The sequence below is a fragment of the Pseudozyma flocculosa genome (assembly GCF_000417875.1).
Source record: "Pseudozyma flocculosa PF-1 unplaced genomic scaffold scaffold00016, whole genome shotgun sequence".
Lineage (NCBI taxonomy): Eukaryota > Fungi > Basidiomycota > Ustilaginomycetes > Ustilaginales > Ustilaginaceae > Pseudozyma > Pseudozyma flocculosa.
In genome coordinates this window covers 634979-647190 of record NW_006920884.1, presented here as the reverse complement: position 1 = coordinate 647190, position 12212 = coordinate 634979, and the positions used below count along the sequence as shown (strand labels likewise).

General features: G+C 66.6%; 6 protein-coding genes across 6 annotated transcripts in view; 3 read left to right on the top strand and 3 right to left on the bottom strand.

The window, feature by feature from the left end:
* PFL1_04892 (uncharacterized protein) overlaps positions 1-423 on the bottom strand; it is a gene marked incomplete at both ends in the record, with an annotated part of 2460 nt that extends 2037 nt beyond the window's left edge. The window contains one exon of the mRNA XM_007882420.1: positions 136-423. Within this exon, the coding sequence (XP_007880611.1) occupies positions 136-423 (288 nt within the window). The remainder of the gene's footprint in view (positions 1-135) is intronic.
* Positions 424-1308: 885 nt separating this feature from the next.
* Positions 1309-3122, top strand: PFL1_04891 (uncharacterized protein; the record flags this gene model as incomplete). Its single annotated transcript, XM_007882419.1, has 9 exons — positions 1309-1350; positions 1492-1538; positions 1634-1799; positions 1929-2011; positions 2103-2243; positions 2350-2461; positions 2563-2707; positions 2811-2916; positions 3035-3122. 9 exons carry the CDS (start codon positions 1309-1311, stop codon positions 3120-3122), a joined length of 930 nt encoding a protein of 309 aa, XP_007880610.1.
* Positions 3123-3688: 566 nt separating this feature from the next.
* On the top strand, positions 3689-6559 carry PFL1_04890 (uncharacterized protein; the record flags this gene model as incomplete). The annotated part of the gene is made up of 1 exon (XM_007882418.1): positions 3689-6559. The coding sequence occupies one exon, from the start codon at positions 3689-3691 to the stop codon at positions 6557-6559; it is 2871 nt and encodes a 956-aa protein (XP_007880609.1).
* A 309-nt stretch (positions 6560-6868) lies between these two features.
* PFL1_04889 (uncharacterized protein) lies at positions 6869-7905 on the bottom strand (the record flags this gene model as incomplete). Its single annotated transcript, XM_007882417.1, has 4 exons — positions 6869-6923; positions 7067-7109; positions 7322-7760; positions 7873-7905. The coding sequence occupies 4 exons, from the start codon at positions 7903-7905 to the stop codon at positions 6869-6871; spliced, it is 570 nt and encodes a 189-aa protein (XP_007880608.1).
* Positions 7906-9222: 1317 nt separating this feature from the next.
* PFL1_04888 (uncharacterized protein) lies at positions 9223-10005 on the top strand (the record flags this gene model as incomplete). The annotated part of the gene is made up of 1 exon (XM_007882416.1): positions 9223-10005. The coding sequence occupies one exon, from the start codon at positions 9223-9225 to the stop codon at positions 10003-10005; it is 783 nt and encodes a 260-aa protein (XP_007880607.1).
* Positions 10006-10503: 498 nt separating this feature from the next.
* PFL1_04887 (uncharacterized protein) lies at positions 10504-11596 on the bottom strand (the record flags this gene model as incomplete). The annotated part of the gene is made up of 3 exons (XM_007882415.1): positions 10504-10961; positions 11211-11359; positions 11541-11596. The coding sequence occupies 3 exons, from the start codon at positions 11594-11596 to the stop codon at positions 10504-10506; spliced, it is 663 nt and encodes a 220-aa protein (XP_007880606.1).
* Positions 11597-12212: the final 616 nt, after the last annotated feature.

Sequence of the window (12212 nt, the reverse complement as noted above, 5' to 3'; positions counted from 1 at the left end):
GAGNGNGNGNGGAGNGGAGGGAGGGGGGGGGGGCGGAAGAGGAGGAAGGGCATTCAGGCGAAACTGCGATCAGAGCTCCGCTATTGTGGCCGGCGCCAGGGCTGAACGGACCGGACCAAGCCGACAGACACGCACCTGGAGCAGCTCGTTGCGACAGAGGGCGTTGTCGGCTACGCCGAGGTTGACGATGCCGTTGGGGTTGGTCTCCGGGTCAAAGAGGTCGCGCATCAGCTCAAAAATGGCCTCGACCTTTTCGTTGATGAACGACGCATTCTGGCGGCCGCGCCCGGACAGCGTCGAGTTCGAGTTCGAGTTCGAGCTCGACTGCGGCGATTCGGATGGGCCGTCGGCGATGTCGAGGTCGCGCAGGCCGCCCGTTAGCGTGTCGCGGGCGAGCGAGACGGACGCCGGATCGGTCGTCATGGTGCGTTGCGGTGCGGTGCGGTGCGGTGATCTGTGGCGTTCCTTGGGGCGAGGGAACGAAAGGCGTGCGGGGGAGCAGGGCAGGTGGTGGGAAAGAGGAAACAACGCCCGGGGGGAAGCCTGGTCGAGAGCGACGACGTCGAAAAGGCAGGCAGGCGGTCGACGACGGTTGCGCCCCACGACTACTCGATTTTTGACGTCGACGTCGGCGGAAGGCTCTTGCCGGTTCGTGTGGAGGGGAGGCCCGAAACGCGGGGCGGCGGCAGGGCAGCGCAGATGAACAGCAGGCGGGGTCGTCCGTGCGGAGAAGGGCGGCAGCTGCCTGTCCCCGCGGGTCGGCGGCCGCCTTCCGGAGCTCCCCTTCCTCCCCTTCCTCCGCTTCCTCCCCTTCCTCCCCTTCCTCCCCTTCCGTTCCCTCACTCACCCACCTGTCCCACGCGCGCTTCCATCCGCCACTCTGCCCGCCATCCGTCACTTGTCTGCCCACAGCGCGCCGTTTGGACTGCATCAACCGTACCCGCGATTGGATCGGACCACGTACCGCTGCCGCCCGCCCCCCATTCGGATTTACCGCTGCCTCGGATGCACCGCCTCTACGCCCGCCCTGCTGCTGCTGCGGCGACGGCGGCCGCTCGCGCTCGGGTGGCCCGCGTGCCCTGCCCAGCTGCTTTGACCGGATCGCTTCCCCTGCATCGCATCCAGCCAGCATCGCCACGCCCCCTGTCGTCGGCGGCCGCCGCTCGAGATGCTGGCAGGTCGTCGTCGCTCCGGCCAAGCGGATTGGACCCTACCAGGAGCAGGCTCAGCTCGGCCGGCGACGCCAACGCAGCCTCCAGCCACGGCAGCGACAACGACAACGGCACCCGCATCAGACCGAGGCGGAGCATGTTGTACGTGCCCGGATCTTCCGAAAAGATGATCAAAAAGGTCAGTGGCTGTGTACGATACCTCGCGGCGCCCATCCTCTGGCTCGCCAGGTGCTGGACAGCGACGATGCGATCAGGATGGCTGATATTTCGGGGCGCGATGCCACTAATCACCTTTCTCACCCTTGCCTTGGCATCACAGAGTCAGACTTCGTCTTCGGACTGCATCATCTTTGACCTCGAAGATAGGTGAGCGAGCGTAGCCATCGCCACCCACGCTGCCGGCGCGACCCGTCCAGCTGATGCCCCACACGTCGGCCCGCCGCCCTTTCCTTCCCCCTCAGCGTCGCCGCTCACCGAAAGGGACTGGCGAGAGAGACCGTGTTCCACGCCCTCGAGGCGGCTGCGCGGCCCGGTCCGGAGCTTGCCGTGCGCATCAACCCGCCCTCTGGAGACCAGACGCTCGCCGCAGACGACCTCGACGTGGTCCTCCCCGCCAGGCAGCTCGAGGTGCGTCCATGACTCTCTGGGCGGTCGCGGCGCCGGCGCCGGCGCCGTCACCGTCACCGTCACCGCGCATCCGTGACCACGGATCAACCGCGCTCACCACTGCTCCGCACGCACTTTTTGCCCCTACAGACCATCGTGGTGCCCAAGGTCGAGCACGAGGACGACATCCGCTTCATCATCGCCAAGGCCAGAGCACTGAGGCCCGCGCAGGAGTGAGTCGACATGCCGGCAGCGCGGCAGGGAGACTGACGCCTCGTCTGACGCGCCTGTCACCACCGGCCCTGCTCTCTGCACCGGCGACAGCTATCAGCCGCTCGACCTGGTGCTCTCAGTCGAAAGCGCCGCCTCACTGCTGCGGATGCCCGAGATCATCGAGGCCATCCGCAAAGAGACGCCCGCCGACTCCAGGCCATCCGCTGAGATCAGCGCCCTCGTCTTTGCAAGGTGAGCTAGCCTGATCCAGAGCCGGCCACGGCGTCGCGGCAATTGCCCTGCAGCCTCTTGCACCCAAGCTGAGCTGGCTCCTCCCACCATGCTCTTCTGCCATCAGCGAGGACTACTGCGCCTCGACCGGCATCATCCGCACCCGGAGCCGACGCGAGCTCCTCTTCCCGCGCGCCCACATGGCCACCATCGCAAAGGCGCACAACCTCGCCGCCATCGTACGTGTCTGCCCCTCGAGCGACGCCGAAACCAGGCACGTCCCCCCCGGACTGGAGCCACCGCTGACATCCCTTTCCGACCCTTGACCGCGGGCCTGCAGGACATGGTGTGCATCGACTACAAAGACATGGCCTACCTCGAAGAAGAGTGCGACGACGGCAAGGAGCTCGGCTACGACGGCAAGCAGGCCATCCACCCTGCCCAGGTCGAGCCAATCCAGCACAAGTTTGTGCCGAGCAAAGAGGGTGAGCGTGCAACCGAGCGGTCGTCGTCCAGGTCCGATTCCTGTGCGGCAAGGAGCGAGGGGGCCCTTCCGACTGACGTCCTGCTGTCGCGACCCTCACACAGCCATCCGGAGGGCCGCCAAGATCAAGCACCTGTACGAGCGCAGCGTCTCGGAGCACAGGGGCGCCTACGGGCTCCAGGAGGGCGATTCCCTGATCATGATTGACGCGTGAGTAGCATACGCTCCTGCCGCTTGCTGGTCCCGACATCGCCGCTCGTGACGTCGCTGACTCGTCTGGACCGCGTCTCCTGCCCGTCTTCCCGCCTGCCTTCCCTGTCGCATGCAGACCGATGCTGCTGCAGGCCGAGGCGACGCTCTCAAAGGCGCGAGCGGCCCGCCTGGCCATTCCGGACGTCTCCAAGGAAGATGATTGAGACCGAGACAGACTTGGCGACTTATCAGCGGTAATCAGTGCAGCAATTGCCACCTCGAATGGCCCGTACTGTAGCCCTTAGCGTGCCGGATAGCGGTGTGTGACCAGACAGCGCCGTTGGTTCTGTCTCTGTGCAGGGAGAGGCGGAGGTAGGGCTTGCCGGCGGGCGGCCAGGACGGATGGCGAGCGCGCTCAGTTCGAGCGTCGCACGTGGGCTCAAGGCCTGCCAGGTCCAGGCAGGCGCGCAGGCAGGCACGGCGGTGACGCGCTCGGCCAGTCTTGTGGGGCAGGGCAGCCCGTGCGCATGCAGGTCCGAGCAGGAAATCAAAGAGCTTCTTCGTTTGCTTCTCGTTCCCCGACTCTGGGCATTCCCTCCTCGTTGCCCCCTTTGCTCCCTGCCTGCCTGCTCATTCGCTCACACGACCACCACCACCACCGCCACCACCGCCACCACCACCACCACCGCCTTCACCTCGCCCTCCCGACGTCGGCTGATTCCGACCGTTGCGACTGCGACAGCTGCTCTGCCCCCGTCCCCGGTCGCCGAGCGATCCTTTGCGGCCCGACATGGAGCGGATCCAGCTGGGCGTGGCGGCCATGGACCGCAAGGCGCGGTCCAAGCCCATGCAGAACATCCTCAACCGCCTGATAAACACCAAGGAGTTTGACGTCACCATCTTTGGCGACAAGGTCATCCTCGACGAGCCCGTCGAGGACTGGCCCATTGTCGACGTCCTCATCTCGTTCTTCTCGACGGGCTTCCCGCTGGAAAAGGCCATCTCGTACGTCGACCTGCGCAAGCCGGTGCTGGTCAACGACCTGCGCCTCCAGCAGATCCTGTGGGACCGCCGTGCCGTGCTCGCCATCCTCGACAAGGCCGGCGTGCCCACGCCGCGCCGGATCGAGCTGGACCGCGACGGCGGGCCGACGATCGAGCCGCAGGTGGCCGAGGACCTGCAGAAGCGCCTCAACCTCGACCTCCATCACGACCGCGGCGCAAAGGAGAGCTTCCTGCGCGACTACGACACGCTCGTCATCGACGGCCGCGAGATCCGCAAGCCCTTCGTCGAGAAGCCCGTCAGCGGCGAGAACCACAACATCCACATCTACTTTGACCGGGCGCGCGGGGGCGGCGGGCGCCGCCTCTTCCGCAAGGTGGGCAACAAGTCGTCCGAATTCGACCCCAACCTCTTCGAGCCGCGCACCGACGGCTCCTACATCTACGAGGAATTCATGGACGTCGACAACGCCGAGGACATCAAGGTGTACACGATCGGCCCCTACTTTGTGCACGCCGAGACGCGCAAGTCGCCCGTCGTTGACGGCCTGGTCAAGCGCAACCCGGACGGCAAGGAGATCCGCTACATCACCAAGCTCAGCGACGACGAGGTGCGCATGGCCACGAGCATCTCCAAGGCGTTCAAGCAGAACATCTGCGGCTTCGACCTGCTGCGCGTCGGCGGCAAGAGCTACGTCATCGACGTCAACGGCTGGAGCTTTGTCAAGGGCAACGACTTCTACTATGACAAGTGCGCCGAGATCCTGGCCAAGTTCTGCAAGTCGAGCGTGCCGCGGCGGCCGCTGAGCAGCGCCGGCAGCGTGTCGCCGCGCGAGCGCGAGCGATCGGCCTGGACGCTCAAGGCCAACGTCACCGTCTTCCGCCACGGCGACCGGACGCCCAAGCAGAAGCTCAAGCGGTCGTTCAAGGTCAAGGACGCCTGGACGGCGCCGCTCATCGAGCTGCTCCAGGGCCGGCGCGAGGAAATCATCCTGCGCCAGCAGCTCGACCTAGTCTCGACGGCGGCCGAGCGCGCCATCGCGCTGCCGGGCGCCCAGAAAGAGGACCTGGAGCTCGTCATCGAGGTCATCAAGCGCAAAAAGGACATGCCGGGCACCAAGGTGCAGATGAAGCCCAGCTTCGCCAAGCAGACGGGCGAGCTGGAAAAGATGCAGCTCATCATCAAGTGGGGCGGCGAGTTTTCGCATGCGGCGCGCCACCAGGCAAAGGACTTTGGGCAGAATATGCGGCGCGACATCAACATCATGAACGACGCCGCCCTCGCCAACTGCACCATCTACACGAGCTCCGAGCGCCGCGTGACGGCGTCGGCCGAGATCTTTGCGGCCGCCTTCCTCGACGACGGCAAGTCGAGCGGCGACCGCGAGATGGTCATCCGAAAGGACCTGCTCGACGACAGCAACGCGGGCAAGGAGGTCATGGACGCCGTCAAGAAGAAGCTTAAGCGGTCGCTGCAGCCCGACGGGCCCGAGGCCGACGCGCGGCCCGACGACTGGCCCGACGAGCTGCCGCCTCCGTCGCGGCTGGCCAGCGAGATTGCCGGGCTGCTGCGCGGGCTGCGCCAGACGATGCGCGACAACTACCGCGCGCTCGACGTGGAGCGGATCCAGGCGCGGTGGTGCACCCACGAGACGCCGGCCTTGTTCCGCGAGCGGTGGGAGAAGCTGTTCAACGACTACGACGACGAGCCCCACGACCCTTCGCGCTCGAGCGAGCTGTACGACATGCTGTCGCACGACGGGCTGCACAATCGCGCCTTTATCGAGGCCATCTTTGCCGACCGCGCCGAGCCGGACGCCGCCAAGCGCCTCGAGCGCCTCCACGAGCTGTACAGCAAGGCCCTGGCCCTCTTCCAGTTTGTCTGCCCGCGCGAGTACGGCATCACGCCCGAGGAAAAGGAGGAGATTGGCTTCCTCACCTCGATGCCGCTGCTCAACAACGTCGTCGACGACCTGCGCGCCGCCCAGGACGCCAAGGGCCTCTGCTCGCTCTACTTTACAAAGGAGTCGCACATCCACACCTTGCTCAACCTCGTCCTCGCCTCGGACCTGCCCATAGTCATGCCGCGCATCCCGCCGCTCGACTACTTTGCCAGCATCACCTTTGAGGTCTACGAGCGCAACACGGCGGCGGCCGCGACGGCCGGCGGCGGCAGCAACGGCTCCGCGTCGTCGAACAGCTCGCTGCACAAGTCGCCCTCGACCAACTCGCTCTCGACGGCGGCGGCGACGACCACGGCGCAGCCATCGTCCTCGTCGCAGCAGCAGCAGCAGCAGCAGCAGCAGCAGCAACCTTCGCCTTCGGCAGCACCGACGCCGGCGCCGCAGTACGCGCTGCTGATCAGCGTGTCAGAGGGTGCGCACAGCTCCAACATCCTCTCGATCAACCTGGATGCGCGGCACGCGCTGACGCCGCTGCCGCGACGGCCGCTGACGACGTACGTCGACCTCGACGAGGCGCTGGCCAAGCTCTCTGCGCACTCGGCGCGCGAAAACTACGAGGCGGCCCAGCTTGAACGCGGACAGGTCGAGGGCGCCACCGTCTTCTTCGGTCTCGAGGACCCGGATCGACAGCTCATGCCCATCAAGCAGCGCAGGGAGAGCATCGATACCGACCGCGGATCCATCAAGCAGGCCTGAGCCGCCCGGGCCGACTGCCATCGCGGATCGGATCGGACCGCGCGTGTCAAGGATTTAGCATTTGATTGATTTCCACTGGCCAACACGGGCGCAGCTCAGCTCGGCACAGAAGCGACAGCAGGGATGGGGGGCGAGTTAGACGAACGGAGCGCAGCAGAGGGAGCGTGTGTGGCTTGTGCGCGTCTGAACGATGCACGCACGAAGTCGACCTCGACGGCAGCATCGGCGGCAACGGCGGGCAAACGAGCGAGCAAGCAAGCAAGAGTCAGGGGCTCAGGAAACGAGGTTCCAAGGGAACGCCGCACACCGTTAGTCCTTGGCCTTGTTCTGCAGCTTGTTGAAGTAGCCGGAGCCGTAGTTTTGCCTGCGGTGGCGGGAGCGGCACGGGAAGGGCACGGAGGGAGGCGGGGGAGGCAAGAGGGGCGTCAGAGGTCGTAAGCGGCGGCGGCGGCGATGCGGCGCGGTGCTCGGTGCGGGGGCGAGGCGGGGCGGATCGTGGACACTCACCACCAGATCGAGGCGTTGAGGTAGGTGGCGTACACCATCCAGCCTGCAGGCCGAGAGCAAAGGGCGAGGCAGAGGGGCAACGAGCGGTCAGGTCAGCGGGCGCCACTTGCACTTCGATGCGATGCAAGAGCCGCCGAGGCACGATTTTCGCTCGTCCTCGGCTTCCAACCGTCCTCCTGCAAAGCCGGCAAGGACGAGGGCCATGACGAGGGCGAAGACGAAGAGCGGCCTGCCTGGCTACGCGCCGCCACTCACCGACGTAGGGCAGGGCGAGGTAGCCGGCGTTGGTGTCGACCTCCTTGACGGTGTTGGCCCAGGCGACGACGGTGCCGGTGAGGGCCGAGATGTTGAGGAGGCCGAGTCCGACCTGGCCGGCGCCAAAGAAGATGGGGCTCCAGATGGCGTTGAGGCCGAGCTGGACCCAGTAGAGCTGCATGGCGCGCTTGGTGAGGTCGCGGCCAAAGCCGGGCGGGGTGCGGTCGAGGGCCTTTACGGTGAGGTGCGAGGCGTAGCCCATGGCGGCGTAGAGGGCGGGCCAGACGATGCCATAGTAGTTGTTGGGCGGGTTGAGCGAGGGCTTCTTGAGCGACTTGTACCACAGGCTGTCGGCGCTGTACTTGCCGCCCTTGGTGGCGAAGCCGTTGATGGCGCCAATGCCGATGGGCAAGCCGACGGCGAGGATCGGGTTGCGAGGCTGCGATCAAGATGGGAGGTCGAGGTGTTGGGGACGGTGCGAGGCGGGGCCAAGTCAGAACACGGGGGCCGCTGGGAAAGAGACAGAGGGAGAGGCTCGAGGGCCGACTTACAATGTCGATGAGGAGGGCGGGAAGGTTGGCCATCTTTGCGAGTGTCTGGGCGTGGGGATGGGGCGAGGGGATGGGTCGGTCGGTCGGTATAGAAGATGCGGATGGTGTCGGTGGTGGTGGTGGAGGGAGCCAGAAGGGCCGCGCGACCCCGAGGGCCTCGACCCCTTTTGTACCACCAGCCAGCCAGGCCGGGGGCAGCCGCCAAGGACGCGGCGGGGCGAGGCGAGGCGAGGCAGGAAGGCGATGGCTGGGGTGGCTTGCGACCGAAGTGGTCCGGGCTGGCGCGCGCGAGAGCAGCCCAGCGAGCGGGATTACAAATTCTACGCAGCAGCTGCACCCTCATTCCGCCAGAAGGGGGGGGCCGGGCCTGGACGAGACCCAGCTTGGGGGCGAAAGGCAGGAAGGAGGGCGGATGGACGGGTAGGGTGCGCGGCTGCCCGCCAGCAGCAGCGAAGCGGTGCGGTGCTGCTGCCGATGATGGCCTGGCCAGGGTCGCGCCTGGCATCTGCCCTGCCTGCCTGCACCACCGGGTTGGCACGTACGGGCTGGCCAGGGTCGGGCCTGGCCTGACGGGCAAGCAAGCAAGCCGAGGCAGTGGAGGCAGACTGGGCAGGCCGCGGCCCTGCGCGCGCCTGTTGGTCGATGTCATCGCGCCTGGCTGCCTGATCTGATCTGATCTGGCTGCGCTGCGCCCGTCGTAGACCCTGGCCTGCCTGTGGCCTGCCTGGCCTGCGCTTGGCCTGGCTGGCCTCTGCTAGCTGCGTCTCGGTTCCGCCGGTCCAAGGGTTGGAGCTCAAGCACGGACCAGCTCCCCTCTCTCGAGCTGGGTTGGCCCCACTCCCTCCCTACCTTTGGCCCTCGGAGCGGCCCCACCACCGGCCTGCTTTCCTCTTCTGCACCACCTTCAGACCCCACAACGTCGCCGCATACATCGTCCCTCGCTCGCTCTGTTACTCATCGCTCGGCCGCAGTCCCGGCTTTCCGCTTCCCGCCTGGCCCGGTCCGTACCGCACCGCTCTCTGGTCGGTTGTCGGTGCCTCGTGGTCCCTCCCTATCTGCCCCTTGTCCCTCGCAACTTTGACCGCGCTCCACCGCGCGAGCTCATCCGACACATCCGCTCCGCCTCCGCCGCTTTCGTCGCCTACAAGCCCCTTCCACGACATCCCATCGACTTGAGCATCTTTCAACGCGCCTTCCAGAGCGCCCTCGCTAGACGAGGCAGCTCCATCTCTGATCTGACCCACCTGCTCCTCCACCCCCCGTCCGAGCTCGCCACCCTGCTCCGAGCACGTCGGACACAAGCATCTCTCCGCTCGCTTCCATTTCGATCAACAGCATCGGCGCCTCGGAATGCCTTCCTCCAACGACACGCGCGGCGAGGTCGCCTCCTCAGGCTCGGCGGTCCTGGCCGAGCACTGCTTCTTCTGCTTCCAAGTCATCCTCGCCCAGCTCAACGGCGAGCCCGAACCGCACCCGCTGCCCTTCCCAGATGCGGGGCAAGAGTACCCGCTCTTTGTCACCTGGAACATCTACTCGACCCCCTTCACCAGCTCGCCGCGGCTGCGCGGCTGCATCGGCACGTTCGAGCCCTACCCGCTGGCAGAGGGCCTGTCCGAATACGCCTCGGTCAGCGCCTTCAAGGACCGCCGGTTCAACCCGATCTCGGCCAAGGAGGTCGCCCGCCTCGAATGCGGCGTGTCGCTGCTGACGGCCTTTGAAGAGTGCCAGGACCATCTCGACTGGGAGGTCGGCGTGCACGGCATCTATATCCACCTGCCCAACCCAGCCCTCGCTCCCGCCGCGGGCGATGACAGCGCATCCTCGTCGTCAGGCTCTTCGACCCCCGCTCCCACCGCCGCCGCCGCCGCTGCTGCTGCTGCTAAGAGGTCAGCGTCGTCGTCGAGCGCCCACATCCTCACGGCCACCTACCTGCCCGACGTGATCCCGGACCAGGGCTGGTCCAAGGTCGAGGCCATCGACAGCGCCATCCGCAAGGCCGGCTGGAACGGCAGGATCACCGACGCCACCCGCCGCAGCCTCCGCGTCCGGCGCTACCGCAGCGAGAAGATGGCAAAGACCTATCGCGATTTCGTCGCATGGCAGCAGCAGCAGCAGCAGCAGCGCCAGGCTTAGCCAGGTGGCTCTCGGCGCAGGCGACAAGCGGTACCACCCTGGCTCGCACCTCCCGGCAGCTAGGCAAGGCATGTCATCGGACGCACCGCCCGCCTCTCTTTCTTGACCGCGACATCCTCTTCATTTGTACAATATACAGCGCACTACGGCGCGGCGCACCGCACCGCATGATCCGATCCGGCCCCAGAGGCACCTTGCCCTTCGTCGCCGAGGACGGCCTGATATTCCGGCGCCCCCTTCGCTGGTGCTGTCCCGCCGGTGAGTCTGGCTGCTCTTCCGTCCTCATCGATCCAGGCTTTCCACTTCCTTGCTCGCTTGCCCACTTCAGTGACTGCCGGGGCAATCACACTGACAGACGGCGGCGTCTCACAGACTTCGGGCCAGAGGGTCGAGGTATCGTATTACGGCTTTTGATGCTCCGACGCGGAGCGAGTCGAGGCTGGTCGAACGGAGGGCCGCCCGGGGATGCCCCGTCGACGAAACGGGTTGCTGACTCGCCTAGGCGGTGGTCGAGGGGTCCTTGGTGAAGCGGAGGTAGGGCTTGACGGTCTCGTAGCCGGGGAAGAGCTTGTCGGCCTCCTCGCCCTGGACCGAGGGGTGGACAATGACCTTGTCGCCCTTCTGCCAGTTGACGGGCGTGGTGATGCGGTGCTTGTCGCCGAGCTGGAGCGAGTCGATGACGCGGAGGATCTCGTCAAAGTGGCGACCCGTCGAGGCCGGGTAGGAAATCTTGAGGCGGATGACCTTTTTGGGGTCAATGACGAAGACGTCGCGCACCGTCATGGGCATGCCCTTTGCGTCGACGTTGGTCGGGTCGAGGGCGTCGAGCATGTCGTACTCGGTGGCCACCTTGCGGTCCTTGTCGCCAATGATGGGGAAGTTGACCTGCGTCTTGCCCACCTCGTTGATGTCCTTGACCCAGGCGTCGTGCGAGGCGATGTCGTTGGCCGAGAGGCCTGCGCGCGGGCGAGCCGAGCAGAGGAGCGGGACGAGGCTAGGTCGTCAGCGTCACAGCCTGCAGGAGCCTACCGGGCCAGCCACCTTCCTTCGCCGGACGCGATCCGAGAGGCGAGCCCAGGAGCTGCGCCACATTTGCCGCCCTCGCTGCACACGCCTCGGCCTCCCTCAGTCCGCCTTGGCTGCTGCCACCGAAGCCACTCGTGCTTCCTCCACCGCTGCCCCGGGCCGTCACCGCCGCCACTCACCGATAACCTTGACGCCGCGCTTCTTGAACTCGGGCTCCTTGCGGGCAACCTCGCCGAGCTCAGTGGTGCAGACGGGGGTGAAGTCGTCGGGGTGCGAGAAGAGGATAGCCCACGAGCCGCCGAGCCACTCGTGGAAGTTGATGACACCCCTGCGGCAGGCGCGCAAGAGAGAGAGAGAGAGCGAGGGGGAAGACGCAGAGGGCGGAGTGCGCGGGTCAGCTGCTGTATCGTCGCGATTCGCTAGCGCCTGGATCGTCGGCCGGCCGCTCGTCGGCGTGTGGCGACTCGATGAAACGGCGCTCCTCGCCTCGCTCGCTGCGGGGTACTCACTGAGTGGTCTCGGCGGTGAAGTCGGGAGCAATGGATCCGAGGCGAAGTCCGGGCATCTTGGCAGCGGTCAGTCGATGGCGGGGGTGGTACGAAGGGGTAGCTGGCTGTGGTGACTCTGAGAGAGAGAGAGAGGAGAAGAGAGAGGGAGGCGAGATGGTGGTGGTGGCGAGAAGGAAGCAGCAAGAGCGACGGGTGGCCCCTCTTTTGAAGCCACAGGCGGCCGGGAGCGGCAGGACCACCCGAGGCGTCGTCCCCGCTGCATGCAGGCGGCCTGGCCTCGTTCGACGATCTTCGCGGCGAGCACGAGCGCGGCGCTGACAAGACGCACGAGCGGACAGGGCTAGCAGGCCGGGACGGTCCGGATGGCAGGCCAGGCCAGGCGAGGGCAGGCCGGGCGAGCCCAGTGGGGGGTCGGGAGGAAGAGCGGCCGCGGTCGAGCCACCCGTGCCCCGCCAAGCACGCGAGGGAGTCTCGCTGCTAAAAGGCCGGGTGGCGTGGCATGGCCCAGCGAGCGAGCGAGCGAGGGAGCGGGGCGGGCAGGCGGGGGCTGTTGTCGATGGCGTGCTTCTGGGCGCGGTTCACGCAACCGCGAGGCCGAGCAAGCAGCCAAAGTGGAGGGCGAGGAAGGGTTCCCCGATTGGCGCTGAGAGAGGCTGGGATGGCATCGGGCGA